Source organism: Pectinophora gossypiella, chromosome 26, assembly GCF_024362695.1.
Source record: "Pectinophora gossypiella chromosome 26, ilPecGoss1.1, whole genome shotgun sequence".
Classification (NCBI taxonomy): domain Eukaryota; kingdom Metazoa; phylum Arthropoda; class Insecta; order Lepidoptera; family Gelechiidae; genus Pectinophora; species Pectinophora gossypiella.
The window spans coordinates 7362566-7373566 of NC_065429.1; the positions used below are offsets into that span (position 1 = coordinate 7362566).

The following is an 11001-nucleotide window of genomic DNA, read 5'->3' on the forward strand; positions in this document are numbered from 1 at the left end:
TTGCCAATATAAACAATCATAATTTACCAAAGAAAGCTTACTAATTGCTTTGGTAAACAACAATCAATTCAGATGATACAGGTGTGTCAATATCGAGTAGTTATGCTCTGGCATGATGCAGAATTTGTCTACTGTCGTAACTTTTATTATTTCATTTTCAACTGTATGTGTTTTACTATTATATTATGGCAACTCCTAAGTCACAATGTCATTTTACCGCAAGGTTTCGGGAGGTTATAGTTTTTCTAAAATAATGTAGATTTATTTAAAAAACACCGAGACATATACATTTGAAAAAGATTAAAAATACAAAAGAGTACATTGGGAAAAAAATACTCGAAAAGTCTTACATAATTTCGTAAGTATCAACCATTGCATCACTTTTCATTTGTTTTCATTTTGCGGCAAAATTTTTCGGGATTTTCGGATCTGTCCATTCGTAAGTTTCATCGTAGTTTATGTGATTCACGGGAACATTAACAGTGAGTGAATGTGCTTTGCAGATAAAGTGAGCTGCTACGGAATAAGACGAAAAGATGTACTCGAGACTTCAAACTAATGGATGGAGGAGGCTTTACAACCGGCTTGTGACGTCAGACAGCCGCCAGAGCAGCTCTAGTGTCCTGAAAAAGAAAGAATATGTCTCTAAAAACATACAGCCAGGAAAGACCGTATATGGGTTTATTTGCACTGATATAGAACATATTAAAGAGTATAATATGACTGCTTACCTCCTCACACATGAGAAAACCAAGACAGAATACTTGCATTTAGAAAGAGATGATCCAAACAATGTATTTTCAGTCGGATTTCGAACCACCCCTCAAGATTCCATGGGGACTCCGCACATTTTGGAGCACACAGTTCTATGTGGCTCAGAGAAATATCCGGTTCGAGACCCTTTCTTCAAAATGTTAAACCGGTCTCTTGCCACATTCATGAATGCTCTCACTGGTCCAGATTATACATTCTATCCGTTCTCTTCACAAAACGAAGTAGACTATAGAAATCTGCAGAAAGTATACTTAGATGCAGTCTTCAGACCAAACCTGGCAAGAATAGACTTCTTACAAGAAGGCTGGAGACTAGAACATACAAAATTGGATGACAAGACATCTCCTCTAGCATTTAAAGGAGTAGTGTACAATGAAATGAAAGGGGCATTCTCTGAAACAAGTTCGGTATTTGGACAGAAGTTTATCAATGCTATATTACCGCAAGGTACCTATGGATATGTTTCAGGAGGAGACCCATTGCACATTCCAGAACTGACACATGAGCACTTGAAAGAATTCCACGCAACCTACTACCATCCTAGTAATGCCAGGATTTACTCTTATGGAAACTTTCCCTTGGAAACCAATTTAAAGTTTCTAAGTGAGCAATATTTGAATAAATACACATTCCTAGACCCAACAAACACTGTTGTTCAGAAACAACCACGCTGGAACGAGCCAAGAGAAGCCGAAATAGCATGCAGAGTAGACCAATACGGAGGACCTATTGATAAACAGAACCAGATAGCCATTGGTTACGTCATGTCTGATATAACAAACATTTATGACACATTTATGTTGACTGCACTTGCGGAGTTGATGATAATCGGCCCAAATTCAGCATTTTACAAAAGCCTAATTGAGAAAAACATATCTGGAGGTTACAACAGTTTGACTGGTTATGATAATCAAATAAGGGATACATTATTTGTTATTGGACTGAGGGATGTTGAAAAAGACAAGTTTCCCATAGTTGAAAAAATTGTTAACCAAACACTTGAAGAGATACATGAGAAGGGATTTGAAAAGGATCACATTGAGAGCGTATTACACGGCTTTGAGCTGTCCATCAAGCATCAATCGCCGAAATTTGGATTGAATGTACTGTTCAATCAAATGCCATTGTGGAATCATAATGGCCCAATCTTAGGTGCTATGAAAGTCAATGAATTGCTTGCACAACTAAAGACCAACCTGATGAAACCGGCTTACATCAAAGGTGTGATAGAACAGTACTTTATCAACAATAAACACAAGTTGACAATGAAAATGGTGCCCAATCCACAATTCGACGATATATTTAATACAGCAGAAGCAAAATCACTCCAGTCGAAAGTAGAAAAGTTGACTTCAGAACAGAAAGAGCAGGTATTCTTGGAGGGCTTCGAGTTGGCGAAAGCCCAAAAGAAGCAGGAGAACTTAGATGTGTTGCCCTGTTTGAAAATAGATGAGATCACTTTAAACAAAACTGCTCCACCACTAAAACACACAGTGGCTGGCACTATCCCGCTGCAACTTTGCGAAGGAAACACTAACGGCGTCTCGTATTTGAAAGGCGTCCTAGGCACAGATTGTCTTAACGAAAGTCAGAGAAAACTCCTACCTTTCTTCAAGTACGTTTTGGACAAATTCGACACAAAGTCATACAACTACAGAGATTTTGATAAGTACGTAAGCAAAACTACTTCTGGATTAAGCATCTTAATGCATATAACTGAACATATCGACCAACAGGAGCAGTTTGAACAGGGTTTGCTCATCGGAAGCCATTGCCTCGACGACAATCTCCCGAAAATGCTCGATATCTGGGCAGAAATATTCAGGAAACCCAATTTTGAGAATAAGGAGAGAATGGGAATGTTGATGAACAACTATTGCTCGTCGTTGACGAGCGGCGTAATTGACAGTGGTCACACGTACGCCATGCAAGCAGCCAAGTCGCTAGTTTCATCAGCAGATGAATGCAAAGAGAATCTTATGGGCCTCCATCATGTTATGACCATGCAGCAAATCCAAAACAACCTAAAAATCGAAGATATTCAAGGTACAATTGACGAAATCGGAACTCAAATCCTAAAAGGCTCGAACTTAAGAGCCACATTCCATTATTCGAGTGACAACAAAAACCTCCATTATGTCGACAAGTTCATGAAATATCTGTGCCCAGATGAAACCCAAAAGGATGTCAACCGCATTAACTGGACAGATTGCCAACCCAAACCGAAAGACAAGAAAGGATTACACATTTCCATGAATATTCCTGTCAACTTCTGCGCGAAAGTCATTCCTACAGTTCCATATACTGACCCTGATTACCCGAAACTTAGAGTGTTATCAAGATTCTTGACGTCGAAATACTTGCATCCGATCGTAAGAGAAAAGAACGGTGCTTATGGCGGTGGAGCGATGTTGTCTGTGGACGGAATCTTCAGCTTTTATTCATACAGAGATCCGAATTCCCGCGTAACTTTGGACGTTTTCGACAAAACGGCTGACTGGTTAGCAGAAAATACGAAATTAGTTGACGACCAGAACCTTTTCGAAGCGAAGTTATCCATCTTGCAACAAATGGATCAACCAATAGCCGAATACATGAAAGGAGTCGACTTATTCCTTTATGGATTATCATACGACATTTGGAAGACACAAAGAGAAAGAGTGCTAAGCGTCACAAGCGAGGATCTGATCACTGTTTGCGCTAAGTACTTGAAATCCGACAAGTGGGCAGGCAAATGCGTTATCGGCGAAGGCGCATCACAGTTGGACAAAGAAGGAGAAACTTGGGAGAAAATAAGCGGACCACAGCAAGAAGTGGCTCAGGTGAACTGAATAATTATGTTACCTTAAGCTGGACATTAGAGAATTTTAGTTATGTTTCGAAACCCCTTCACGAATGTTCTTTGAAACCGAACAAGTCAAGTGGACAATTTTGTTTTCGGAAGTCGGACTTATTAGTTTACAAAAAGTCAAGAAAAGGAATGACTAAGTAAAACTTTGCTAAGCTCAAAGCTTCGGTTAAAGAAATTATTGTTCGATGTATTATTTGGAATATAAACTAGGTGTCTATATTTTGACATGTAAAAAGAGGAAGTATAGAAGCATTTTCCGGGTCTTTGATTTGTGTGTCTGTTTTCGACAGTGTGTAAGTACAGTTCGGTGTAGGAAATTGTCATCATAGGTAGCCCCGAAAACTAAGCAGCTTTTATAGAAGTTCAGACGAAAAATGCATTATAAATTCTATTTGGGACTTAAGTTTCTAAAGTCTATTGTGCTTTTAGTGTCGATTTCTCGACACATGAACTGTATTTCAACTGCAATGTAACTGCCAAATAATGAAATGCAATTTTATTGCAAGCCGGTGAGAACTTATCACTGTTATTTGATAGTTGCATTGTAGTTTAAATACAGTTTGTTTATCAACTTCCATTCTGGTATTTTGGAAATGTAATATTTTTGTAAGGAGTGTGCTTTATGTAGATGGTATTGTAAGCTCTTAATTATCTAAATGTTGAACAGATGACTAGGTATTTATTGAACTTGATGAACGATGATTATTTTAGAAAGTTGAGACTGTTATTAATAAATATTTTTGAGTTTACTGGTATCTTTTTATTATATTGTCCATCGGATCACATACAATATTTTGGAATAATGATGTACCTGGGTCATTACACGGGTAGAAAATAGGTATCACGATAAAGCTGTACGGTCATGAGTACTAATATGTATACACTTTGAAACCGTGTCACATTAACTTTTTTGATAAATTGAAGTGTAAGTCTCACTAAATGTCAAATATAATAGTGCAACAGGGTTCTAAAGTGGGTACATGATATTGCTCAAGCCTGTACAGCGCCATCTATATTGTTTTTGAGGCACGTAGCCTGGAAAGTATTATTTTTTTCATCTAGCTCAAAGTAAAAGTGGGTGTAAGGGGTAGGATAGGGTTAAAAGAAGCAGCCTATGCGTACAAACCGCGAACAGATCCAGGATGTCTTATGATGATTCAGGATGAAAGATGTGATCACCAGCACGTTATTGAGAGAAAGAAAACAAAACAGGCTACACAATACATGTATGGTGATGCTCGATCACGTGCTTGATTCTCGATGCGTCTCAAATAAATTACTAATCCACTAGGTTGCGCTAATTGTTTGTAGTTCCGCTAGGCGCGGATAGGTGGCGCCGCATGACACAGAGGAGCATAATATCGAAAATAAATATAATTGTTATGATTATGCTGTCTTGTGACAAGAAGGATCAGGCCAAGAGTATTCTAAACCGGCGAGCTTGAAGTCTTTTATGAGAGTGGAAGAAGCGAAAGGTATGTCAGGGTCATAGTAAGTGGAACTCCTTGGTCTCTGCGTACCCCCAACGGGAAATAGGCGTATTCTTATGTATCTAGCTTAAACACTTCCACCGATCCGCATTGGAGCAGTACGGTTTATGGGCTGAGCTGGCCCATAATTTATGTTAGCGTAATTTTTATCTAAGTGAAATGAAATCGGAAACCGAGCGCACTAAAGCACATCAGATATGGATGAAAAACAGAGTAAGTACAAGAAGGAACAATTTGAAAAAAGAAAGCCAGTCCTTACGCACGTCACTGTATATGATAGCGCGTTTTTTTAATACTACTAGCGACATCTAGTGCGCATTAATGTGCAGATTATAAAATACATTTACCCTTATGTTTACCACATGAAAGTACATAGTTTTACCCTTGGGTCTAGACCTGCAATTCGCGTATTTCCCATAAGAGTTGGTAGAGACCACGTTTCTGCGACACTATTTTCGCTTAAACTTATCTTTAAATCTTCATTAGCACTCACTTGGCGCCGGTTTACAGTACTATATCTATAACTAGTTGGTAGAACTTTCTCTAAACCATTCGCTTAGGCCTTTCCCTTCCGACCCTATATTCATATTCGTCTTAGACTAATAGATAATATTACTTTTCAGGTAAAGAATGAGTCTCCCAGCGCATTTTGAAACTCCCGAAGATTATTTCAAGGAATCAATTCAATTCTTTAGACAGTACGAGCGATTATTCAACTTTGCCAATACAGAAATACTTGTGCATAAAATATTAGATCTAATAATAATTGAAGACGCGCATTTCAAAGACGTGAATATATTTGACAAAGATTTTGATTTGCCCAAGAATAGTGATGATAACGAATTTTTGAGGACATTTTTTGAGAGAATAGGAAAATTTAAAGTAGATCATAAAGAAATAGTAACAGATGTAGATTTTGGAAATAATATCGATGTTCCAGTGAGTCCTAAAAAGAAACATGAAATAGTCTACTTGGCGAATGAGTTAAAAAAAGTTTGTGAAGAAAATAGTTGCGAGATCGTCGTCGATTTTGGATCCGGTTTAGTAAGTATTTTTATTTGAAGGCGTTTAAAACTACATAGACTTACCCGACGGAACTCTTAATTGGGTAGACAGACACTTGCATTGCAGCCACCTTTTTCATAATGCGACGATTATTTTTCAGGGCTACTTAGACCAATTAATTTATGAAACAACCAACCTTAAAGTATTGGGCGTAGAATGCAATGAGAACCACTACGTAGGCGCCAAAAAACGTCAAAGAAAATACCATGAAGACTCGATTGAAACGGTCAAATACATTAAACATACGATAAATGAACATTCTGATGAAAAAATACTAGAATTTTTAACAGATAAGTTTGGGAAATCGAGTAATTTCTGTATATCCGGACTTCATGCGTGCGCCGATTTAACGGTCGACGGTATGAACTTATTTTTAAAAATGGCTGACGCAAAAGCATTAGTTTTAATGCCTTGTTGCTACCACAAGATGGCGAGAGACGGTTCTAAAGACGACAGATTCAAGAATTTTCCAATAAGTAATTGTTTGAAAGAGATATTTGAGGAGAATAAAGGATTCGAGTTTCTGAAGGTCCCGTTTTTGAGGCTAGCCGCTCAACCGCCAACTGTCGACGAGAACTTAGAAGATTTGGTTTTTAATCTTCTGGCAAGGGCTACTGTACAACTGTATGCACATAAACGTGAGTTTTTAGTGTATAGTAAACATCTTAGAGGTAATCATAATAGTTTTTCTTAAGTGTGCCAACGGGAAATACATACGTTATAATACTTTTTAGTATTCAAGATAGTCACGCCATTATTTCTGTTATAAAAATCAAATAGTGCAGATACATAATTCCTATCTAGTAGATAAGCATTCCATAACATAGGTCCATCAATAATACACGACTTTATGAACGTAATAATGATAATAAGCAAAATATTTTTATTTAATTTACAGATAACTTCAAACTAAAGCGAAAAAAACGCAAAGCTGTTAGAATAAAAACTGTTCTCAACGATTTTTCAATCTATCTTCAAGATGCCAAAAAAGGATTCGCTTTGACACCCGAAAACCTACTTTCAGCCAATGCTCCTAAGGGAGAAAATGCAGAATCGGATTTTGATTTAGAAGAACTACATTCGATTTGGCGGGAAACGCAACATTTGAAAGTGAAAGCCGCCATTTTTATTTTACTTCAAAATTATTTGCAGCCAGTGATAGAGAATTTTGTTTTGTACGATAGAGTGCTGTATTTACAAGAAAAAGGAATAGAAAAAAGTAGATTTAAGAAGATTTTTGATGAGAAAATATCTCCCAGGTGTTTAGCTTTGATAAGCGTTAAATAACAACGATAATTTTAATATTTTTAGTCGTTTTATTTCCTTTTTATCGAAATAAAATGTGCTCTCCATCTCCAAAGCATAGGGAAGCAAGGTTCTTTTTTGTATAAAATTGATGGTACCACATTTCTGACGAATAATTATTGTGATAATACTACTGCTCTCAGGTGGAGATGCTCGTCGTAATCAAACAATTCAGCAATTCTCTTGAATAATGTTATTTTCATAAACAATGTTAACTCTCCAACTCTTTATAGATTACCACAACCGAACAAAATTCCCGTCACCGCCTTTTTTAAAAAGCGGGAAAACGTTCCCGTTTGAAAAAGAAAAAATCAAAATAAAAAGAAATGAAATAATATGCCAGTTTCAAATAAAAAATAATAAACTCGTGACACAGATTCACGACTTTATTCCGTCTGTTATTAAGTTATATAATCTAATAATAATTAAATAATGAAATAAACATTACGAACCCTAACATTATTATCAGAATATAATTTAAGAATGCTTGAAAAGGATAATTGCTGAAAATAAACTCGTTTTATATGAAATTACAGTGTTATATTAAATTATTAACATAATTCATAATACTATTCATTATAAATAATTAACAAAATTACTTTTAAAGTATTTCTAATACAAAATACGGTATTTGTACGTTTTTAACATAATAAAAAACAATCTACGCAACATTTGAAAGTGAAAGCCGCCATTTTTATTTTACTTCAAAATTATTTGCAGCCAGTGATAGAGAATTTTGTTTTGTACGATAGAGTGCTGTATTTACAAGAAAAAGGAATAGAAAAAAGTAGATTTAAGAAGATTTTTGATGAGAAAATATCTCCCAGGTGTTTAGCTTTGATAAGCGTTAAATAACAACGATAATTTTAATATTTTTAGTCGTTTTATTTCCTTTTTATCGAAATAAAATGTGCTCTCCATCTCCAAAGCATAGGGAAGCAAGGTTCTTTTTTGTATAAAATTGATGGTACCACATTTCTGACGAATAATTATTGTGATAATACTACTGCTCTCAGGTGGAGATGCTCGTCGTAATCAAACAATTCAGCAATTCTCTTGAATAATGTTATTTTCATAAACAATGTTAACTCTCCAACTCTTTATAGATTACCACAACCGAACAAAATTCCCGTCACCGCCTTTTTTAAAAAGCGGGAAAACGTTCCCGTTCGAAAAAGAAAAAATCAAAATAAAAACAAATGAAATAATATGCCAGTTCCAAATAAAAAATAATAAACGTTGTGACACAGATTCACGACTTTATTCCGTCTGTTATTAAGTTCTAATAATAATTAAATAATAAAATAAACATTACGAACCCTAACATTATTATCAGAATATAATTTAAGAATGTTTGAAAAGGATAATTGCTGAAAATAAACTCGTTTTATATGAAATTATGGTGTTATATAATATAATAATTAACAAAATTAATTTTAAAGTATGTATTTCTAATACAAAATACGGTATTTGTACGTTTTTAATATAATAAAAAACAATCTATACTTAAGTTTATATGTCATACAAAATAAGTACAGTGAAACAGATTGCCTTATTCTGAATCTTAACCTACTTTATGACCGTATCTTTACTTCATACATATTATTTATTAAATTATCATAATAATTATTAAAATTATACAAAAATGTTTATAAAACAAAGTTTATGAAATAAATTATTTTGACTATTATTACGTTTAACTGACAGTTTCTGTTGGTTTTTCATTCTGAACCATATTTTTGTCTTCAAGTTTCACATTTAACTTTGGCCTTCCCGGTCTTCTCTGACTCATCATTTTCTGCTTCCATTCTATCATTTTACTTGTTTCCATGTGCATTATAATCTCACCGGTTGTCGGGTCTATAGGATACACCCCCTCCGGAGTATGCTTCTTCTTTGCCATATCCATGCCATGCCGTCTCTTCATATGTTTGTTATAATTAGGCCAATTCGTAAAGTCCCTTTGACATACTTCACAAGAATACGGCTTCACACCAGTGTGTTGACGTAAGTGTTGGTTTAGAATGGTTTTGAAACGGAATCCTTTATTGCAGTATGTGCAAATGTGTGGTAATGCATCTGTGTGGATAATACTGTGCGAAGTTAGTTGCTTTTGAAGACGGAAACACCGTCCACATTGTTCACATGCAAATGGCTTCCGATTATCGTGAACTCCAACGTGATTTCTAAGTTGACCGTGAGTTTTGAATGATGCTTTGCAAATCTCACATTGGAATGGACGTACATTGTCATGTAAAATCATATGACCAGCTAAATTCTGCTTGTTAAGGAAGCATTTGCCACATTTGTCACATGTATGGTCCCGTTTTCTGTCTGTATGTATGAGTAAATGTGTGTTTAAGCTACCACGGTATTTGAAAGTTTTTTTACAAAGGTAACAAGACAAATCATCCGGTGCTCTAGGCACTTGTGGTATCGGTCTAGACTTCCTAGATTGGTAATATGTACTTGTGTGCAAATTCAACTCTTCAGACGTAGTAAAACATGTGTTACAACCAGGACAAAAATGCTCCGTACTTTTGTGTTTCGAAACATGAATGTTAACTTCGCGAGGACTCGAAAATCGTTTATGGCACTTATAACAAGACAATTTAAGGTATTTCCGATGTCGTTTGACATGAATTAAGAAACTATCTAAGCGTAGTTTTCGAATTTTGCAATCGGTGCAACGGAATGCATTGCAATAGTCGTGATACTGTATGGAATGGGTTCTAAGCTCGTCTATTGTTGCGAATTGGGTTTCACAGTACGAACACGTCCAACTGTAATCCTTCCAAGTTAGTTTGAGTTGTGAAAGCGGTATTGTATCTAGACTTAAGTCTTTAGGACTATACTTTTTCTCCTGTGGTCTAGCCTCGTACTCTATCCCTAACTTCTTCAGCGTCTCCAATTCTTCCTTCTCCTCTTGCTTTACATCCAAATTTTCAACCTTAACATCATCAGGTACATCGTAATAATCCTCATCAGAGCAGCTTTCTTCTACCTCTTTTTTAGTTTGTTGGGCGATAAATATGTTGTTTAGAACGGTTTGAGCCTGTTCTATGGCTACGACGAACTCGAAAGCGCGATCCAATGAGAATAAACACACAAAACAAACAGTTTTTGGCAAGATATCTTCAGACAAATCTGTGCTAGCGTTTACTCTGGTCAACTTTTCTATCATTTCCCGTCGTTTTTCGTCGTCAGTTTGGAGGTTAAGCAGCTTCTTGGAAGGCTTCAGCTCTGCGCACAGACGGCAGTAATTATTATCAACGTTATTCATTGTTATTTAGGAGAAAACAAGCCCGATTTAGGCGATATTTGGGACAACCATCTTTTGTTTGACGTTGACATTTGTGAAATATTTGTTTTTTTAGGAGTACCTTGCTCAAAAACCAGTTTTTGTATCGAAATCGATCGATTGGAGCTTTGAGGATTAGAACTATGTTACACGCAGTAAATGACATATCAAGCAATTTACTTGGGTCATTTAGTATTTCTTACATTCGGATGTAA

General features: G+C 35.9%; 2 protein-coding genes across 2 annotated transcripts; one reads left to right on the forward strand and one right to left on the reverse strand.

The window, feature by feature from the left end:
- Nucleotides 1–206: 206 nt before the first annotated feature.
- On the forward strand, nt 207–4374 carry LOC126378347 (presequence protease, mitochondrial). The gene is made up of 2 exons (XM_050026614.1): nt 207–358; nt 504–4374. The coding sequence occupies exon 2, from the start codon at nt 537–539 to the stop codon at nt 3603–3605; it is 3069 nt and encodes a 1022-aa protein (XP_049882571.1). The 5' UTR covers nt 207–358; nt 504–536; the 3' UTR covers nt 3606–4374.
- A 4527-nt stretch (nt 4375–8901) lies between these two features.
- Nucleotides 8902–10829, reverse strand: LOC126378410 (gastrula zinc finger protein XlCGF57.1-like). The gene has a single exon (XM_050026759.1). The coding sequence runs from the start codon at nt 10766–10768 to the stop codon at nt 9182–9184; it is 1587 nt and encodes a 528-aa protein (XP_049882716.1). The 5' UTR covers nt 10769–10829; the 3' UTR covers nt 8902–9181.
- Between the last annotated feature and the right edge of the window lie 172 nt (nt 10830–11001).

Excerpts from the sequence above, each read along its gene's own strand:
- LOC126378410 (XM_050026759.1), bottom strand. The coding sequence starts at position 10,768 with ATGAATAACGTTGATAATAATTACTGCCGTCTGTGCGCAGAGCTGAAG.
- LOC126378347 (XM_050026614.1), top strand. The coding sequence starts at position 537 with ATGTACTCGAGACTTCAAACTAATGGATGGAGGAGGCTTTACAACCGG.